General features: G+C 37.4%; 1 protein-coding gene across 1 annotated transcript; it reads left to right on the top strand.

Annotated features, from left to right (window-relative positions):
- On the top strand, positions 5003-14952 carry LOC109231031 (stomatin-like protein 2, mitochondrial). The gene is made up of 9 exons (XM_019396556.1): positions 5003-5400; positions 5486-5729; positions 5826-5975; positions 12566-12623; positions 12715-12807; positions 13187-13285; positions 13684-13775; positions 14067-14126; positions 14225-14952. Exons 1-9 carry the CDS (start codon positions 5195-5197, stop codon positions 14486-14488), a joined length of 1266 nt encoding a protein of 421 aa, XP_019252101.1. The 5' UTR covers positions 5003-5194; the 3' UTR covers positions 14489-14952.

The following is a 22628-nucleotide window of genomic DNA, read 5'->3' as shown; positions in this document are numbered from 1 at the left end:
GAAAGATACTAACTTATTTGATAGTATATATTTCTCTACTTTCCATCTCAATTCTATTGCAAAAAAATGGTATATACATAAGAATGTACAAGATTCATTCGCTTTACGGACTAGCCATGCTATTATTATTATAGACTAAGCTAAATGTATAGTTTTTCTCCTTTGCTCTTAGTTCATCTTGAGCAAACAAATTGTTAACAAATATTCTTTTTATTTTGCTTATTGGCTTTGCTGTTATGAAAAATGTATGATAATAATGGAAATCTTGCTTTATTCTACACAGGTACAAAAAATGCTACTCCTTGCAAGTTACTTTAGTTGGAAGTTAACAAGGCGTCCATCTTACCATACCCAAGAAGTAGATTTATTATGTTTTTTTTATTCAATTCTTTTGGTTTTCATATTTCTTATTTCATTGTCTAAATTCTCTTCTTTTCTAATAGTAAGTTTGTGAATACTTTCATTGGGTACAAAAGAATTTTTTTTACGATACGGATAATTAAATAAATGTGAGTCCTTAATTAATGTGCTTTCGTTTTCTAGTATTTTAAGTAAGTACCACGAATAACTAGTAATGTACAAAATAGTGTAGTTAAGACTTATATTTACTACATATGATTGAAAAGTCCCATCGGCTATTTTGGAGGGTTCAATCCACTTTAGAATTTTGGGTGTACATGTCTCATCTTAGTATAAGTGAAAAGAAAATAAACTTATAACTTAGATGGTACTTTCTATTGTTAGATTTAATCAAATTAGTTTTGGTTTCTTCTCTTAAAGTAGTATTTTATATGTTAACTAATGGGGTTTTTCTTTTTTATTTTGAATGTTTTGTCTTGGCAATGGTTCATATACTTTATTTTTAAGTTAACATTAACTGATTATGTAAAGTGAATAACCGGTGATTTGTATTTCTTAAATGGTACTCCCTCCGTCCACTTTAAATGATTTTTGGTATTTTTTTGTGGTCTACAATATTTGATTTTTTCATAAGAAAGAATAAACTTTTTCTTTTCAAAGTTGCCCTTGGAGTAAAGAGTCTAGGAGTAGTTCTTTATATTTGCAAAGAGCAAATTAAGATTAATATGATCAATTTCAATGTTAATTAATGCTAAAAGGTGAATTCTTTAATATGTGTGAAAAGAGCCAAAAAAATCACTTAGTGAACCGAAGGAAGTATTATTATCTCAATATTAATGTTTCAGTTACTCATGCATTCAATGTAAATTTTATAAAAGCATGCTTAGATTGCAGAACAATGCATTAAAAGTAGAAAGCACCACTTTTTAAATTTATGTCGCAAGGAAGAAGAGGTGCTCCTACTAAAGTTTTTTGGTTGTTAATGAAAAGTTTGTATTTCATTTACATAAATTTTTGGTCAATAAAATTCTCCAGAGAGTGAGTTTCTGATCATAATGACCACCTAAAGTAGGATTTTCATTATTCTCTTAATATACAACTAATGATAACTTAAATGTTTTTATTCGTATAATAAGTAGTTTTAAGATGAATTTACGTAATTCTAATCTTAACTTTAGTTCTCATTTTTAACACTCTTTGAATTTTTTGATTAGATAAATGAGTTATATTTGTAATATGCACGTAGTTAACTATACACCACATATAAGTATTTCATATAAATAAACAAAATTTATGAATTAAACCAAATGTAAGTTTTTTTTATAAGTGTGCTATTTCTCATAGAAAAAAGGAAACAATACCTAATCCGCTATCAACTGCTAATCCTTTTGTAAGTTTATTGATGTTTCTTAAGACTTTGTCAACTTATCGATACTTTAAAATTGCGCGAAACAATTTTACTAGTGTCGATAATAATGGAGGTTATGAATCTGGAGCCTTAGCATTATTGGCATGGGAAGAGAGAAGAAAAAGTCTAATGAGATATATGGGTGAATTTGCTATAAACTCAAATAATAGTTATGATTGACAATTTTTTCAAAGTGTATTTATGTATTATAAATATTGTGTATGAGTTAGTAATGGGGTGTAAATTCTCAATTTCAATATTATAGGTTTGAGTTTGAAATTCTATATTGAGTTCAAATTCTATTATTTATACTTATTTGGAGATTTTTGAGTCCAAGCTGAGCCCATTTGGACATAGGAAAATTTTTTCTTTTTTTCAAAAAAATTTCACTTTTTTTCGAAATCAGCGTTTGTTCATAAAATTTTCAATTTTCACTTGAAAATGCATTTTGAATTTTCGAAAATTTGAAAAACTTCAAAAAGCTGTTTTTCAAAATTTTTACTCAAATAACTCACAAAACTTCAAACAACCCAAAATTATATTCATGTCCAAACACAACTCTAAATTTCAAATTCCATTTTCACTTGATAAAAATTTTCCCCCTATTTTAGAATTTTACATTTCTTATGTCCAAACGCCCACTAAGACTATTGAGTTCAAATAAACTTGCAAGTCCTTAGCTACAGCCTACATCCCTGGGTGAAAAGACAGCTTGAAAGACCTAAACTAACCTAAGGAGCAGGTGCACATGTAGTGGTCTTTTCCGGAATTAGTTTGGGAGACACAACACACACAAATATATATAAAAAGAAAGTAACTATATGTGGAAGGTATATAACAACACTTGCTATTGTAGCAAGCAATTATAGATCAATGTTCGTTCCTTTCTTGAGTTGTTTACGCTCAATTATATTTGTTGAAATAAATTACTTCTGTGAATGGAGCCACCAACAGTTTAGCATTAGTGGTCTGCTCCAAAATTTAAATGTATCTGTTTGACCAAAAATATAGATTTTGGTTCAACCAATAAAAAAGAATTAATCTTAATTAAAAGTAATATTCTAAAGATAAAGCTATCGAAGCTGTGAAAAATAACTAGTATATTTGTCCGAATCCTCTTTCATTACTTTATTCTTTCCATATCCCTCTCCTTTGTTCTCAGTTACTCATCAAATGGCGCTGGAAACCGCTTTCATGCGTCTTGGTTGTTGGTGGAGAAGAAAACCCACCTGAAAACAAAGATTCTATTTTCAATAGTTTCAAAGGCATCACTCTTCTAGGCCAATAGGTAGATCAGTGGTTGCGATGGCTCTCTTGGTATCACACCTCGGCATGGTCGGGCATAGGGCCACGGACATAAGTTGCGCCCCCGCCGGCTATCTTTGATTGTCTTGGTCGGAAAATTCCGCACATAGTCCTGGTTGGAAGACAGGCGCCATCCTATGAGGCGAATATAAGTAACAATAACAGTATTCAATCGTCCAAAAAGATGGAATATAGCATTAAATAGCAGTAGATGAAAATAAATGACATTTAAGTAAATAAAACGCGTGAATCACCCGAAAAGAGATGAGATCAATGGATATTCTTTTCTGACAATGATGAATGATTGATAAGCTTTCGAACACTTAGATTGTTCTTGGATCCAGTGGAAATGTTAGCCGAGAATCTTAGTAAAAATGTTGATTTTGTATGCTTGCAATAGGACCAAATTCTTCCATACAGTCAATGTATTTTTTTACAAATGAATATCTCATGGCCCCTATCATTGTGTCTATTTCTATTTACAAGGAACATATTCATAGAAACCATAATAGTACATGTGTAAAGAATATATTCACGGGAATATTCTCTTTTATGCCTTATCTTAGAACTAGCCATTATTACTCTGTTTAAGATGCTCGACCTCGACCTTGAACTACGGTGACTTCACGACCTTGATCTTTGCTGGCTCTTGCACTCTTTATCACTTCGAGGCTATTTTGCCCTGGGGCCGATCTTTGTGGAGACCTTTCTGATAGCACGTGGCGGTCGATGAAAGCCATAATAGTGCTGACGTGGCTTGCCTGTATCAAAGATATTTTTTGGCCCATACTGCATCTCAGAAATTCCCAACATATTTGGCTTCTCCAATTAACTTTACAAGTATGTTAGAAAACTTAGACTTCTACAAACAAAGTAAACACAATTTATGACTTTGATGGTATTACTTTTCTAGATTTTTCTTTTCATTGTTTTTTCTAGATTTATTGTGCATTTTAATTTCTGCCATCAAATTCAAACTTCTTGAAGATTGGCATCTCTATCAGCCGCCAAAAAGGGGAAGGGTGCGCACCATCGAAAGTTGCTTATGTTGGTCGTAATGCTTGCTTGGACTTGCAATTTTTTGTTGCCTCGTACTTCTTTGTGCAAGAGCGTATTCTTCAAAATCTTATCTGCTTTGAATTGAGACGTGTGTAAATGCGCATACCAAAAAGCTGGCCTGTGATAGCTAGTATTTACGGGCACAAAGCCAATCATATTAGATATTTTGCTGCATAGGTTTTCAAAAATCAGTGAAATGATGTTCGTAGAATATGAAACAAACTATACTGGCTAGGTAGAAAATGCATAAATGATGATGTCAAGGAATAGATGGATCCGCAACTATGAATTGAACCACTTCAAAATTTATACATTGAATGGGTATTGACGGAGACTATGGGAGACCTCAAGTGTAATTGTGAGCGATGACCAATATTAGTGGCAAAATAGAACAAGGCAAAGCAAGGAGGAGAGAGCATTGATGTGGCAACACTTGAGCCTAAAGATCACCTTTTCTACACTTAACCGTCGAAACTTAATTACTCCCTCCGTTCAAGTTTATGTGAATCTATTTCCTTTTTTGTCCGTTCCAAAAAGAATGAATCCTTTCTAAATTTGGAAGCAATTTAGCTTAAATTCTCAATTCTACCCTTAGTAAGAAGCTTTTATAACCACACAAATAGGGCGGACCCTTTCCGAAGCAATTGAAAATATCTTAAATGCTCGCAAAAAGGCAAATATTTGGTCGTTGATACCATAATTTGCATACAATTAGAGTCGAAGTATATATGTAAAATACCCATTTGTTGTCTCTGATTCTATATAACTTATACACTTTTTTCGTACTTTTTTTCCTTTTCACTTTATATATAACACCGGTTTAACCAGAACGGTAAAATCCGTTATCCATGAAAATGTGCTAATGGCACACTTATTTATTTAGCTTATAGAACCCGTTAAGGTGCAATAGGCTTGGAGAACAAGACAAACTGCGTGACTCGGGCAATGGGTTTTGCTAGGGCTTTGTAAAATCGCGAAACCTCTCTTCGTCGGACCGTCAATCCACAGTCATTTCCTCTCTCTCGAACGTCCAATCCACGTTTCCGATTCACAGAAACATCAATGAACGCGGCGAGATCGAACTCCCTCAGCAAGCTCCGGCTGCTGAACCACATTCTTCAATCGCCGACCACCAGAGCAGTCTCCACTCTCTCTTCTCCGATTCTAAAGCAGTCCTCTCTTCTCTCCAATCAACTCCCGCTACGTCAGCTCTCCCCTTTCTTCACCTCCGTCCGCCATTTCCGCAACGCTCGCGACCCCAGCGTGAGGTAAAATTCTCGATCCTGATCTTATATTGCTACTCTAATTTTACTGTAATTTTGTTTTCTGTGAATAATTTGTGATTTTATGAAGATATGAAATCCCGCCGCCGGTAAATTGGGGAGTACGAATTGTGCCTGAGAAGAAGGCTTATGTTGTTGAGCGGTTTGGGAAATATGCGAAGACGTTGACTCCTGGAATTCACGTATTGATCCCTTTCGTGGATAAAATTGCTTATGTGCATTCGTTAAAGGAAGAGGCAATTCCTATACCGGATCAATCCGCCATTACCAAGGACAATGTCAGCATTTTAATTGATGGTGTTCTCTATGTCAAGGTTAGAAAACCCTAACTAGCTTTAGATTGAGCCGTTGTTGGTGTGCGCTCGCGGATATGAGCTGATGATGTTTGATTTTTGCTGTTTTAACTGTAGATTGTGGACCCTAAATTGGCGTCTTATGGGGTTGAGAATCCACTGTATGCGGTAATTCAGCTAGCACAGACCACTATGCGAAGTGAGCTTGGTAAGATCACACTGGACAAGACCTTTGAGGAAAGGGACACCTTGAATGAAAAGATAGTGGTGAGACTTTACTAGCAATATTTGGTATAATTCTAGCCCCATACCCCTTTATTTCTGCTCATTAATAGCATATGTCCAGTATCTATCTGTTTTTTATCACATATGATAACCTGCAGATTGTTTGATCAGTTCCTTCCACTTATGGTTAGCTGAAACTGAAAATAGAGTAATTTTCCTATGCAATCTGTTGGATGTGATTCTTCACGCTTGAGATGCAAGTTGTTGTATGTGATTATTCATTTTGGAGATTTGAGCTAAGAATTTTTTATTTGATGATTTACTTATCTTGAATTTTGTAAGTTTCACATAAAGTTGATCTTATCAAATAAGTGTCACATAAGGTTGATAGATTTACCTGCTAGAACTTTGTTTGGGATGGTTTTAAACAACTCTACCACTCAAGACAGGCTGCCCTCTTTCTTTTTTTTCTTTTATGACAGAGGTGTCCGGGCCAACTAATGATGACGTCAACTATACCATCAGGCATACCAGGTAACTCTTCCCACCAACGATTAGGTAGATGGGAAGAAATCACCTTGTGTTTTTTTGCCGGATTTGAACTTGAGACCTCATGGTTCTCCTCCCACCTCATTGACTACTAGGCCACACCCTTGAGTGACTCAAGAATGCTAAACTTGTTGGGAAGCATAGACTTTAGCCAACCAAGCAATTTTTCTCTTAAATTTTTCAAAGCAAATAGACATTGTAAAAGCATGAGCCTTAGTTCACCTAGCGCATGCAATATTAATGCTCCTTTTGCTGGTTTTGCAACTTGACATTTCTCTAATAAATGGTTCATGCAACCATTTCCACATGAAGCACCAGTTGACATGTGTTATATCCCTTTCATTATATTTTTAGCAGTTAGTATCCCCGCTTTTACTGCTATTCATGTGAACAAGCAAACCTTTCTCGATGCTCTAGGGATCCAAACAGAGAAATATGGGCATCCACTATCCTCTCTTTTCAGTAACTTCTGTTAGAAGGACTTCCCTAGAAAATTCCACTTCCCCTGCCTATAGACTTCCATGTGTCCAGCTTTGATCGGATGAGATTTGGTCTGTAAGGTAATTTTATCGGATTTGAAGTCCTTTTATCTTTCGATGTTGTATGCTTATTTTGAATCTTAAATTATATAATGATCCATCATCTTGTTCTTTGTATAACTGGTCAAATGCTATCCTTTCTGGCCCGATATGCGGAAAATTAGTTGGGTATTTGACACTTAAGATGTCATCCCTACACCATTTGTCCTTTCAGAAGCTGATCCTGATCCCATTGACGTTACAGCTGAACTCGTTCCATCTTTTCATGATATCCCTCCATAGTTTGCACTCATAAGGTAGAGTGGTGTTTTCGGTTTTCCACTCCTCCTCATCATACTTATCTGCATTCAGTTTCTTCTATAAGCTGTATTTCTCATTACTGAACCTCCGAAACCACTTTCTTAAGAGTGCTTTGCCGAATACTCTTAAGTGTTTCAGCCCGAGCACTCCATACCTTAAAAAAGATGTGACCAAGTTTGCTATCACTCTTATCGATGCATGCGTGGTTGGGACACTTGAAAATGTATCTTTTTATCCCATAACTTGTGTTCCTCTGGAAATTTCATTGTAATGTCTTCAACTTTTCTATCACTCTTTCCGATGCATGCGTGGTTGGGACACTTGAAAATGTGATCCTGATCAGACTTTCTTTGCCTCCCTTCGCCAGGTATCTTTTCTGGCACTCTGTCACCTCTTCTCAACCTTTTCTAATTTAGGATTTCAAACTGCAAGGCCCTTGTGTGATGCTCTTAATCGATAGTCCTAATGCTCATTGTAATGTGTCTACTATATTTATCCATTTGGTGTAAACTGCAAATTGTATATGCACTGCTAAGCAAGTTGGGGTCGGCTATATGAATCCTCACTGTTGTCGCTCCATTTAAGCCCATCTTAATCCTGTTGACATGAAGGTTGTATATTAATTATGTACCTGTTGGTAGTTCCTGTTATCCCAAATTACCTATTCTCTTTGTATTTCACTGTTAACTGACTTTTTTTCGCTATCAAATTTGTTGCATTGTTTGTTATAGTGTAGTTATCCTATTTTGATTATGCTTTAGTACTGAGGTGTAACACTGAAGAATTAGTTTATTCAAGTAAAATCATGTCCGAATGGATATAAAATTGACATTTTGAAGAACATGAATATTGTATCCAGAGGCAGATCTAGGAGTTGACGACTACAAGTGCCACTATTTTAATGCAAACTTACCAATAGTAAAGTTGATTGAATTAGGGTACATTTAGTTGGTTTGATCCGTTAAATTAATTTGGGTCAACCCTAAGGGGTTGGCCTGGCTCAATAGACTTGAGCCTTGGGGTTTGCTCTCTTTCAAGGTCTCAAGTTCGAAACCCACTGGGTGCAAACAATTTCTGAGGGCCATCGGACTGGATAAAAACCTGAATTAACCGTGGTGCACTTGCGGGAAACTCCTTGCCGAGGGCCTGTGCACCCCCGGGATTAGTCGGGGCTCTTAGAGACTCGGACACCCGGTGCAAATCAAAAAAATAAAAATTAATTTGGGTCGGGTCGGGTCGGGTCGATCCATCTTGAATTGATTTAGTTCGATATACAAGATGTTTGGTGCATAAATAAATTGGTGATCACCAAACTGAGTAAGTTTTGTCCAATACGATCTAATTTTCTTCATTCAAATTCTTGATAATATGATTAAAAAATAAAAATAAAAATAAGAATTTAAAATAAACAAATACACCGCTTCACTCTACATGTAGCTAGATTATTGTTATCTTTGTTGATATTTTTTTTTTTTTTGAAGATGGTAACAGTTTTTGTATTCAGAAGCACAAAGGCTGTGCTGACCATAATTACAGAGGAATGGACCAACATATACAAAAAAAATTCCTATCTTCTTGCAGAGTCCCTAGAACATCTATTAAAGCTTCTATGTCCACTGTGTATTCTTGTTTACACCAAAAATGAAATAACAGTAGGCAGTTCATTTTTATCTTCTAAGTTGAGAGCTGGCATTGTCTTCAAAACATCTTGAATTTCTCTCTTTCCAGATAGTCCACCATATGCAGGCAGGAATTAGATCCCATCTATTCCTCTCACTTGCACTTCTTCTCACCTTATTCCAGCATGACAGCAGGTCCTTGGTGCTGCTATTTGGCATGACAGCAGGTCCTTGGTGCTATTTGGCATGACCCAGTGTATCCCTGTTAGAGCTAGGAATATGTTCCAAAGTTGAACAGTCACCGTGCAGTGTTAGGACAGGTGACTATTAGTTCCAAATTTGATATTATCAAAAAATTTGGAAATCAGGGAAACAATAATATATTATAAGGATACAAAGAGAAAATGATTAAAATCATTTTCAAATAAAGATCTAGAAAAACAAAAAGGAAAGCAAATGTATAATTTAATAAATAATAAAGATGGCTACAAAGAGAGAGGGAACGCAAAGATGAAGATTGAAGAATTAAAAGAAATAAAGAAAAGGAGCAGAAAGAGAAGGAAGAAAAGGGAACAAAGAAAAACTAGCTTGAAAACGAAGGCAGTGCCTTAGTGAGTATTGATCCTACATCTTGCAGATGGAAAGTTGGCACTTTACTCCGGGTGCCACTATTACATATATATATATATATATATATATTCGTGGGTTCGTTCCCCACAGACGGCGCCATGGCTGTCACTTTGCCAAAAAGTGAAGATGAAGGTTCATCAAGACGAAGACTACCTAGAACACTAACACAGGGAGAAGCATTAAAAAAGAAGGGTATAATTTCTAAAAAGAAAAAAAATGAGAAAATAGAAAGCATAATTAAACAGACATTAGAAAATTTCTTTCAAGAAAAAGAAAAGCAAGACAAACATATGATTAAAAGTCCCAGTTTTAATCCAAGTCCAGAAAGAAGTCCAGAAAGGTCTCAAAGCTCAGGGGAAGATGATAATGAAGACCACTTAAATTATCAAGATGCCCAAGATCCATACAAAGATGATTCTGGAATGAGTTTTGATTCAATAGCTCTACATAACTTAGACACGTAAAAGGAAGCAAGATCTCAGTTAGAAGAAAATAAGAGCAACAAAGACAAAGAGCAATAATTCGGGAGACAATTGAAAAAGAAGAAGTGACATAAAGAAAAGAAGACGTGACAAAAGGTAGTACTACAAGACAAGCTGAAATTTGAGTGGAAGAAAATAGTCACAAACACTAAAGAAATCCCTGCCTAAGCCATGTGAAGATGGGGCCCAATGAAGTACCCTACAAGGCTAGACAAGAAAGATTTCTGGAAGGGTTTGGAGTCCATTTTGAAATCCGTCTAAAAAATTTAGCTATAAAAAGGGAAAGAAAGAAGAAGAGAAGATACAACTACAAGAGAAAGAACACTCTCAAGAAAGCCAAGCCTCCAAAATACTCTCCTTCATCACCCACCATCCTCCAAACATCTTGTAATATACCTTGTAAAATATTTCCTTATGTATGCCTTAGTAGTTTCTACCTCGAGTTTGTAAAATAAATAAATCATTATGCTTGTGTGTGCCAGATCTTAATTCCCAAGTCCAGTAAACTTTTTGGGTTTCCCGAAAGGGAAATCTCTCTCCTGTAAACATGTAAGTTACTTATTTTATCTAAATTATGTTTCTGGATATTACCCCTGTTTTACAGTTTTATGTTATTATGTATAGTTTATGTTTATTATTCCTCAATTATTAGTAGGTATATATACATACATATAGTGTATATATATATATATACCACTCTTAGTATATGGTTATCTTTCCAATTTCTTAATAATTTTGATGGATTAACCTATAAATTCCTAGGAGAAACCGGTTAAGTCAAACCCAACATTAACGAAAAATGGGTATATATGTTTAACCGTGGCCAGGGTGGGGTTAATGAAAAAAGAGTTAAGAAAAGATTAATTCTTTAAAAAATTGGAAAGAAGAGATGAACAGAGTGGAATAATTAAAAAAAAAAAAAAAAGAGCATAGAAGGGGTAATTTCAGGGCATAATTTTGATAATACTGTAACGATATAGGTCATATATATATATATATACCTTTTGTTGTGTAAATTTTCAATACATATATGAAATTTTACCCAGCGTACGGGTGGCGTGCTGCCCCCAATGCCCTACGTAGATCCGCCTCTGATTGTATCTCTCTGTGTCACTTTTTTGACAATAAGATGTTTGCAAGTTTATAGAGAAAGAGTCATTTTTGGGCAGGTGAAGACATTTTAGAAAAGACAGTAATGCTTGCTTGTTTCCTTTTTTCAATCATTTATGGTTTTCCATGTAGTGTTCCTGTCCTTTTTGTGTGTGTTTATTCTGTATTGTTTTTCTGTTTTTCTCCTTTTTTGTGTGAGTTCGGTTATTTTATTAATCATTAAAATTTAAGTGAATTACCACTTAAATTAATTCGTCAACTTGACCATCAGGTGTCTAAGAATGATGTTGAGAAGAAACTCCAAGATAACCAACTTACCAATAAAATAAATAGGTAAGAGTTGCTGAGTTAAAACTGCATCCATGATGAGAGTGCCAATGTCCACTATTACTGATTCTTTCGCCATATTCTGTGGACTGTATGCTTATGAGATGTCTGACGCTACTTTTCTCGTTGTATTGGTAAACTGAGTCCATTTTCGTCTGGCACAATGGAAATATCATCACTTCATCTAAAAAAAATAAATGGAAACATCATCCAAAAGAAGTAAAGAACTTTATATGCTTAATACATCGTGTAAAATCGTAGATGAAATTTCGTGGCAAGGAAAGGAGGGTAGGAACAGAACGTAGGTTTGAACTAGCAGTTTCAACTGTTTTTAGCCATAAAGGTCATTGATATTTGAGAAGTTGTTTGCTCTGTCATTTAGACGTGCTTCATGAAATCAGAGGAACATCTATAATGGAACGCAAAGTTAAATGAGAAACGACTACTGGTGTAAGGTTTCATACGGATTCTAGTGAAATTAGTTGTGTATTTTAACTTGATAACAAACGTTTTGCTCTTCACCATCAAAATACTGCTTTCTTCATCTTCACTTCACTATTTATCTGAACACGAATCCTGACTCGCTTGTTGAATGGTCATTATCAGCATCAAGTTCAATACCTGCTGCATATGTTTTATTTATGGCCATATTGATGTTAGCTAGGGATCAGTATTAGTAAATAAGCCTATTTAGAGGTAGGGACCATATTGGTTGCATTCTAAGCTAGCGTTTGGACATAGATTTAGTTGAAACTTGAAAAAATAATTTTTGAAGTAGTTTTGAAAAATAATTTTTTGGAAGTTGAAATTGTGTTTGGACATGCATTTTATTTGAAAAAAAATTGAAGTTTTGTGGGTGGGAGAACAATTGTCACCCAAAATCTACCCTAAACTAGATTTTGGGAACTTGAAAAATAATTTCAGAAATTCTTCAAAAATAGATCATTAATCTATGAACAAACAATGTTTTCAAAAAAGATTTGAAAAAACGTTGCCAAAATGTATGGCCAAACGGGGCCTAATTCTCCAGCTATGATGCTTGAGTTTGATCCCTCTGATGTGCGCTTTTATTGCAGATGTCTATTAATGATGCTGCACAAGCTTGGGGCTTGAAATGTCTTCGATATGAAATAAGTATGTGGGCTATTCTGCTGATTTTTTCATCATTCAAAAAATGGTTGTGGCTTTACATTGCTGGATATGTCTGTTATCCTTCTCATTTCAGGGGATATATCTCCTCCTCGTGGGGTTAGAGCGGCTATGGAGATGCAGGCTGAAGCAGAACGAAAAAAAAGGGCTCAAGTTCTGGAGTCAGAAGGTAATAGATCCTCTCCCTGTTGGTTAGTTTGCAAAGCAGTAGTTGCTTTAGAACACTGAGAATTAGTTTTTCTGGATCAGAGGAAGGGTCATTCATTCTTATGATATCAGGGACGACCAGCTTAAAATGTACAAGTGCACGTAGATCTATCGAAAAGCTTTACCATCTGTGGCAACTAACATTAACAGTCAATCTGTTCTTACTAGATGTGTAGTCTGCTTACTGTAAATCTCTGGCTGATAACTTAGGAAGGCCTTGTATGAGCGAAATGATTACCATGCCAATGTAAAATAGCAGCTTGCTACTTTTTGGAATTTCAAGTATTTCAATCTGACATGCAGGATTTTTTTATGATGATATTTTTTGACATCTATAACAGGAGAAAGGCAGGCAAATATTAACATTGCAGATGGAAGGAAGAGTTCAGTGATCCTTGCCTCAGAAGCTGCAAAAATGGACCAGGTCAACAGAGCGCTAGGTTTGTTTACTTAGAACTTCACATTTTCCTTGTACTTTAGTGAGATTACTTCCCTTGTTCATGGACAAGGAAAAAGTAGAGTTGTTTTGCTCCAGTGAAACTCTCAACAAGAAGTGCTAGAATTTTTATAAGGAACTGATTTTTTATCCGCCATAGCGACTGTTGGATAAGGTTTAGTGGATGGGTTAGGGTATGTGTGTGTGTTCTCTTTGGTTTTAAAGACTATAAATGGTGTTCATCATAGTCCATTACAGTATTTGGTGCCTTAATGTGGTGCCAAGGTGTTTCAAGTTACAGATAACGTTTTAGTCAAATAATGCCCTTTTATTTTTGAGACTATCAATCTCAGCTTTCACTCGTTCTCCTCACTCATTTTCTCTCCTTATTGATTGAATCAGGTGAAGCGGAAGCAATCCTCGCTAGGGCACAAGCTACAGCAAAAGGGATAGCAATGGTGTCACAAACCCTTAAAGAGCATGGTGGTGCAGAGGTGAGGTTCTTTGAACACCAGCAGTGCTGGTCCGGATCCAGCAATGGGTTATTTCCTTCTTCCTTCTTCCACCCTATACCTTCTTTTCTGGCAGTTCTGAAAGTGGAACAGCCGGCTGCTTTCATACTTGTAATGCACCAACTTACAGCAAAGTGTTCTCCATAACATGTAACAAGAATTGAAGAGACATAATTAACGAAACCCACTTAGTAACGTGGATTGTCATATAAATTTGATTGTACCTTCGCCAATCTGTAGTCATGCTTACAGCTTTCAATGTTTGGTCTGTAGGCTGCAAGTTTGAGAATTGCAGAGCAATATATCCAAGCATTCAGTAATATTGCAAAGGAGGTGAAGCGCAATAGTTACATTATATATGTGTCAACTGTCAGGAGTAAGTTATTTGCTAACTTTCTTATTGTTTCTGTTTGCCTTTCTCAACTTTGAAGAGCACCACGCTGTTGCTTCCTACGAGTGCTGCTGATCCTGCTAGCATGATGGCTCAAGCTCTTGGCATATATAAAAACGTAGTGGGCAAGAATTCTGGCACTGAGCTTCCTGGGATCTCTCAATCTAAGTTGACCAGAACCACCAGGCAGAGTGATTCATCTGCAGCCGCTGGCGATGACAGCTCTCTTACTGCGAAATCTGCTGATGAGGATCATCTGGGTGACCCTGTTTTCTCTTTGCAAAGCCACAAAAAGGATGATTGAGTGTCAATGGAGAAGTTCTCATTTCTATTTTCCTAGCTTTGTGGAGTGTCTAGCATTACATGCAATCTAATTCCTGAGTAGGTAATATGGCAATGATAAAAGAGTGCCTATTCTTTTGGCATAGAGCTCTCACTTGCATGAATCATTCTGGCGATAACTGTGTAATTGAGGATGGCTGCTATGTTCTGGATGAGACTTTTCAGAAGGTAGAAAAATGGAGAAAAGAAAATAGTAAAAAACTTGCAGTTACCTGGCTTTAGTTCCCTCCATTATGTCTTGCTTGCTTGAAGTCAAGCAAGGGCTTTATACTAGTTGACTCTTCTTTTAAGTTCGAAGGGTGAAGCAATTCCACAGGTTTATTTTTTGGAGAACATCAAAGGTAACATACGTTCTTTTGCATAAGAATCTGTCTTCTCCAAGTTTTTAACTTCTATAAAATCAGTGGAACTTGTACTTTCTTTGCACGTAGATTTTGTTTTAATTCTCTCCACGAAGTGTTGGCCTTGTCAACAATAAAACTACCTAGTAGATTCCTGTGTTTTTTGCAAATGAATCCAGTTGAACTTGGTCGAAAAGCCATAAAGACAGTAGCAACAATTGCATCATAAATACTGACGCGGCCAATTAATATAACAAGTGCTTTTTACTGTTTTAAGACTTAAATAAATGGGTTTGAATTTCAAAGAAGTTTGGGTGGTTGTTGTTTAGACTTGTTAGAAATAGTATAAGGAGGTTGTATACAAAATTTGAAGTCACTTAATGAAGATTTGGACTGGTCCACCATTGTTGAACAACTTAAATAAATGCCAAATGGGTTTAAATTTCGAATCTGGCCTTGTGAGAAATTTGGAGTTGGGTGTTAGTTAGACTTAAAAGAATGGGATTTTTTCTTATCTATATCATATATGAAACCTTATTACCAAAAATGTGCATAGTATCTAAATTACCCGCCTAGTCCACATTTTTCCTACAATTTCTGTACCATTTGTTTAATACACGATTAATTGGGCAAAATCTTCCATAATTAACGCGTTAAAAATCAGGAAAAAATCTTGCGATTGATTGAGTCTACATTAAAATTCTGCCTTAATCACTTGCGAAAAATCAGGAAGCCATTATGGAAGTAAATATTCTTCCAGATATTTTCCACCATTGATAGCCATTAAAAAGTTTGAAAGCTTTGAATTCAAATTTGGGTTTTCAAAAATCATTATTTGTTTGGATTGGGTGTTGTTGAAAATAATCGGGAATATGGTTTGGAGTTTATATCTCAATNATCTACTCATCAAGGATCCTGCTGCTCGGTATTTGGTTGATTTGGTAGGACAGGGCAAGACTCGCCAGTTCTACATGGAAGATGGGTTTCTGAAAGTAAAAGGGAACCGACTTTATGTTCCTAAAGGAGGAGATTTGCGGAGGACTCTTCTAACGGAATGTCACGATACTCTGTGGGCCGGCCATCCTGGGGAATAACGCACCATGGCGTTACTTCGTCGTGCCTATTATTGGCCTCAAATGGCCGATAATGTCGCTCAGTATGTGAAGACTTGTCTAGTATGCCAGAAGAACAAGTCGGACCGCTTGACACAAGCGGGACTCTTGGAACCACTTGCTGTCCCAAAGAGACCTTGGGAAAGCGTTTCCTTGGATTTTATCACTGGATTGCCCAAGGTCGGGATCTCACAACCATCTTGGTTGTGGTGGACCGGTTTTCCAAGTATGCCACCTTTATTGCAGCCCCACAATATATATCAGCAGAAGATACAGCTCGACTCTTCTTCTCTCATGTCGTCAAATATTGGGGCCTGCCCAAAGACATTGTTAGTGACCACGACTCACGCTTCACTAGCAACTTTTGGACCTAACTCTTCAAGTGCCTTGGGTCAAAATTGAGTCACAGCTCAAGTTTTCATCCGCAATCTGATGGCCAGACGGAGCGGTTCAATGGTATGTTGGAGGAATATCTCCGCCACTTTGTAACCGGATCGCAGAAGAACTGGGTGAAGCTTCTGGATGATGCTCAACTGTGTTTCAATTCAAAAAAGAGCTCTAGTACCAATAAAAGCGCTTTTGAAATTGTTACCGGACAGCAACCGCTACTCCCACACACTGTGAATGCACCAAACATGGCTAAATCTCCTCGAGCTGCCAGCTTCTCAAAAGAGTGTAGGCGGAATTTGGAGATAGTGCGGAGCTACCTTGTCAAAGCCCAAAAGCGGATGAAGAGGCATGCTGATCAGAATCGTCGCTTTGTTGAATATCAAGTAGGAGACAAAGTGATGGTCAAAATTCCAAAGCAGTACTTATTTGCAGGGGTCCATGACCCTCGCCTATTGCAAAAATACATTGGACCCTTGTCCATTGAAAAGCGTATTGGGAAGGTTGCATACCGGGTGGATACCCCAGCTTGGTGGAAAATTCATCCTGTCTTCCATGTCAGTCTCCTGAAACCTTTTCGGGAAGACACAGAGGATCCTTCAAGGAGCCAGCTCACAATACCCAGTATTCGAGGTCCCAATTCAACCGGGAAAAGGCGTGTTGAAGCTATCCTTGATGACAGAGTGATTCATGCCTCAAGGAAAGATCACCAAGAGTTTTTGGTGAAATGGCAGGGCTGTGATGTAGAAGAGAATACTTGGGAGAGGGGAACAAACCTCAAAGCCTACAAGAGCCTCATTGAAGATTGTTTTGCAAGTAAGGCGCCGAGGACGTCGCCAACTCAGGTGGGGGAGAATGTCATGGGCGGCTTTCCAGCCATGCCCCATGACCCCTTGGGTGCGCCCCGTGGCGTCCTAGCGAACCCCCTGAAAACTCTATAAACTCTTTTGCTAAGCTTGCAGATTCTTTCATTAAGGCGCACTCAGGAGCACAAAAGGTTGAAAAAAGAATGGAGGACATCTTTAAAATCAAACAAGGGGATACAGAGTTGCTCAGAGATTTTGTTGATAGGTTCCAACGTGAACGAATGACTTTACCCCGTGTACCAGATAATTGGGCTGCAATAGCTTTTGCGAGCAATCTAAATGTTAAAAGTTCTGAAGCCACGAGAAGACTTAAGGAAAGCCTTCGAGAGTTCCCTGCAACCATGTGGAATGATGTGTATAACAGGTACAGTACGAAGTTGCAAATCGAAGAAGATACCATGCCTCGATTTCAACATGAAGAAAGAAGCAGTTCAAGGAGATCTGAAAACTGAAAAAAGATCAGGTAAANGAACCATATTAGACATGACATAGCCAACCATACAAGGAAATGGAATGCCAATGGCACATCTACGTTTGTGTCAATTACCGCTCTACTTGAGAAGCTTCGAAAGGAAAAGGATGGAATTAAGTTGAAGGAAGGGTCTGGTAGTCCAGATGATTTAAAGGAGACGGACATAGTTGACGAAGAACGGAATAAGGGTTGGGCCCTAAAAAATTCTCCAAGTAGAGCAGGTCTTAGGAATTAGGTGGATAGAGAAACGTGGGATATATGGACACCTTCAATTAAGGAGTAAAAACTGCCCATTAATTAGACCCTTAATTAAGTATGGTATAGGATTGGTAATTTGGTATACTAAGTGTAATTAAATCAAACCTTAAACATTGAGGGTAATAGGGTTTCCTATGTGGCATAGGAATGTAAAAATTCCTAAAAGAAATAGTATAAGGAGCTTGTATATAAATTTTGAAGTCATTTAACGGAGATTTGGACTGGTTTTGAACAAGAATTGCAAAAATCGTAAAAGAAGTTCGTCGACATATGCTTGTATAAAGGTGTATAAAAGTGGATAATAATGTATAAGAGATGTTTATACACTCATATACACTATTATTCAAAGAATAATATTATACACTATTATACAAAAATTGGTTTCGTCTTATTCCTTGAGCCTCTTGTGAAATTCAACTCAAACCTAGGTCAAATCTACTGCAAATCACTTCACATTTAAGTTTTAAACTCCTATTAATATTTTCAATCAATTGATCTACACTTAATCCAAACAATTAACAAACTCTAAAAACCCAAATCTAAAATTAACTCAAAAGATTAAAAGAGAGAAATTAAAAACTAAATCGTGAAGTGTCTCAAAACCACGAGGCACTAGAACAAAAAAATTCTTAGTTTTTGCAGTAAGTTTTTCTTGTCGTAACATCAAACAAAATGGGTAACTTGACCAACTACATTTAACTCCATAACTTTTAGAAGCAGTGGTAGTAAGAAAATAAATTTTGAAATAGGGGTTGTCCACTGATACTTTTGTCAGTGCTTTCAAAATATGTATAATATGGGCTAGGTAGGGTAAAACTTGGGAGAAATTCAAAAATAGCCAGTTTCAAAAGTAATCGAAATCTAGCCACTTTTCATGTAAAGATAAATCAGAGCGAAAATACTGTTCAAAACCCGGAAAATACGCCAGTATATTATGCTGGAGTTCCAGCCTAAGTATACTTGAACTCCAGCATATTATACTGGAGTTCCAGGATAAGTATGCTGGAACTCCAGCATAATATGATTAAATACCAACATAAGTACACTAGAACCCCAACATAATATACTGGAGTTCCAGCAAAGTATACCAGTCCAGTAAAATATGCTGGAAGTTCATACACAAGTGCTCGAATCTCCACTATATTATGCTGGAACTTTCCGTATGTTGGAGTTCCAGCATAATATGCTGGAAGTTCATATACATGTGCACCGAACTCCAGTATGTTATGCTGGACCGGTCTTTGTTGCAGCAAAATAGTGGCTATTTTTCATTGACTTAGTAAACGCTGGCTATTTTTGAATGACCAGTCCGAAAACTGGCTAGACCGTGCTATTTTTACGTAAAACTTAAAAATATAGGCCATTTTTTGTTATCGTGTGAACTGTCATGGGCGGCTTTCCAGCCATGCCCCATGACCCCTTGGGCGCGCCCCGTGGCGTCCTAGCAAGCCTCCCAATGCCTAGCGCCACGGACAGCCCCGTGGTTTTGGCCGCGCCAAGTGACAAGCGCGCACCGATATCCCTCGCCAGCGTCAAGCCGCAGGCAGATGCCAACAGCGCCGCGCGCGCAGACAACGCCGCACGCGCAGACCGTGATGCCAAAGACACTGCTGCTGACAACGGACCTGCTGCTGCCTTATAGAAAACTAAGTCATTTTCACTGTAAATATAGAGTAGTTTTATTTCATGTACTTCCATTATGTTTCTCTAGCTTAGTCAAGTCTAGTCTTGTAACTTTGGATTATTTTTTTTAAGTACTATTAGGGGGGATCAAGCAATCAAAACTTTCTAGCAAGCAAGCAATTCTCTGTACTGGTGTCTCTCCCCCTCGACACCGTGTTGCTTTTCTGTAATAGCTTTCATTAATGCAATCAAGCTTTCTTTCATTCTGAATTCTCACTTCTGTTCTCTCAATTGCTCCAAACATTGGTTTTCCCGTACGGCACTGACAATCTCGTCTAGCGTACGGAGGGGACCTCAGTTGGCGGACAGCAACTACACTGACATCAGTTGCCTAGCCTTACGTCGCCCTTCCAAGGAATCTCAGGAAGGCGCCGCGTAACAGTACCAATGTATAATAAATTGATCGCCGATCCAAAAAACAAACGAAAGCTCTTTGGGTCTATTTTCCATAACTTCAAACCGTTAGTCATTCCTACACTTCTACAGGAAATTATGACCTTTTTACTCAACGGTAGCAAAGCAGAAAATCTGGTTTTGAAAAGACACATTGGTGCAGCACCCTGCAATGCGTCGGTCTAAATTTGGGCCAAAAATAATAAAAGTCCAGTTTCCGATAACCCACCCACCCCACCCCACCCCACCCTTTACTGTGAAACCTTGAGCGACACGGTACGCCAAATCTCGGCCTGTGTTGTTAGGTGTTTGTCCAGATTTTCTTACCAGAATTGGTTTCCTATCTCATGAAGGAAAAGACAACATATTTATCATAATTGGAGGTTCCTTTCCTAGAAGGAAAATATAATTCTTCCATATTTGGCTAATCCCTTTTCTTGTAGGAAAATGTTTGGACTTCTATAAATTGAGGATCCTTCCTTCTCATTCATTAGCATCCACAATGTAGCTGTAACGATCCGATTGGTCGTTTTGAGCAATTGCATCCGGTTCGGTAGTTTGAGGTCACGAGCAACTTCATATTATGTGTATCGACTTACGTGCATGGTTGGATTCTGTTACCGGATGAATCGGACTCGAATTGGAAGAAGAAATCTAGTTTTGGAAGCTTAAGCGATGAGAATTTGACCGGAATTTGACTTTTGAGTAAACGACTCCGGAATGAGAGTTGGATGATGTCAGTAGCTTCGTATGGTGATCTTGGACTTAGGCATGCGTCCGGTTTTAATAATACGAAGCTAATACATATATTATTTTCTCTAATATATCCTACCAAACGATCCCTAAGTATTAAAAGCCGTTGGTCAGATTTGGAGGCCCGTAGGGTTATTTGAGAAATTCGATGAAGTTGGAAGAAAGTTGAAGCTTGGAAAATGGAGAAGTTTGACCCATAGTTGACTTTTGTGTTATTGAGGTCGGAATGCGATTCCGAAAGTTAGAACAGCTCCGTTATGTCATTTGGGACTTGCCTGCAAAATTTGGTGTCGTTTGGAGTTGATTTGATATGGTTCGGACGTTTGGTTGCAATACTAGAAGTTTTTGAAGTTCATAGTGATTTTTATGCGTTTTGGCATCCTATTCGTGGTTCTAGAGGTGATTTTGGTGTTCCGATCGCGCAAGCAGTTTGTGTTATGTGTTCAGACTTGTGTGGGCACTTGGTTTGGAGCCCCGAGGGCTCGGGTGAGTTTCAGAGTTGTTTCGGAATATCTTACATGAATTTTGATTTTTCTGGTTCTGGTTTCTTCGCATTTGCGATGTTCTAGTCGCAAATGCGGCCATCACATTTGCGAAGAATCCTCGCATTTGCGATGCCTGGACGGCTAGGCATTTTTCGCATTTGCGATGAGGCTGCCGTATTTGCGAAAGCCGACTTTCGCATTTGCGAAGTTTTTGTTGCAAATGCGACCTTAAGAGGAGAGTTTCCAGCTTCGCAATTGTGATGAGTTTTCCGCAATTGGGTGGTTCGCAAATGCGACATTTGCAACTAGTTAAGTGCTAAGAATTCCGAGTTTTTGCTTGATTTTTCATATTTTTGAACCCTAGCTTCGTGGTGAGGCGATTTTGAGAGGGGTGTTCCATACCAAATCATTCGGTAAGTGTCTCTAATCAATTTCCAACTATATTTTGTGATTATATCTTAGGTTTAAATCAAATTTATGTGAATCTAAAGGTAAAATTTGGGGAAAATTAAAAAACCTTTCAAAAATATAAAATGATGATTTGAGGGACCAAATGGTATCGGAATTAGATAATTTTTGTATGGGTGAACTCGTGTCGGAATGGGTATTCGGTTTTTGTAAATTACGTCGGGTTCCGAGGTGCGGGCCCGGGGAGTTGACTTTTGTTGACTTTTTACAAATTGTATAAGAATCATAACCTTATTAATTAAAATTATTTTCTCTTGCATTGTTTGATGTATTTAAGTCGTTTTTTGCTAGATTGAGCCGGGGGTTGATGAATTGGTAAAGGAAAATCTAAATTGAGTGTTGAATTGACCGGATTGAGGTAAGTATCTTGCCTAACCTTGTGTAGGGGACTCCCCCTTAGGCTTTGAGTCCTCTATGTTAATTGTAGCCTGTGCATGCGAGGTGACGAGTGCGTGCTCGATCGTATTTGTGGAAAATTTGTCTTTAGGGTTCTTCGGTCCTTATGTTCATTAAGTGGGAAGTTTTTTGATATAATTGGGTTTCCTATTTTCTAGTTTTACTTCTACATGCTCTATACGATGTTGTTAGCTCCTCTATACTCCTTACTTGTTATTTGGCTCTTATTTGCCTAAGTTGAAACGATTGCCTTCCTTATTGTTTTGATACTTCTTCATTGTGAGTTCCTCTATGACTTTGTGCAACTATGCTACATGTCCAGTTGTTGTGGTTGCCGGTGAAGTTACCACGTGCCTTAGATGTCTCGTTGCCCTTGTAAAGGTTGTTGTATTCCTTTGATTGTTACGTGATGCTCTTGATGCTATGTACTCATACTCTTGGTAGTAGAAATTCTTGTAATTGAGTTGTGGATTGTTGTTGTTGTTGAT

This window comes from Nicotiana attenuata, chromosome 8 (genome assembly GCF_001879085.1).
Source record: "Nicotiana attenuata strain UT chromosome 8, NIATTr2, whole genome shotgun sequence".
NCBI lineage: Eukaryota > Viridiplantae > Streptophyta > Magnoliopsida > Solanales > Solanaceae > Nicotiana > Nicotiana attenuata.
This window is presented reverse-complemented; position numbering and strand designations above follow the sequence as displayed.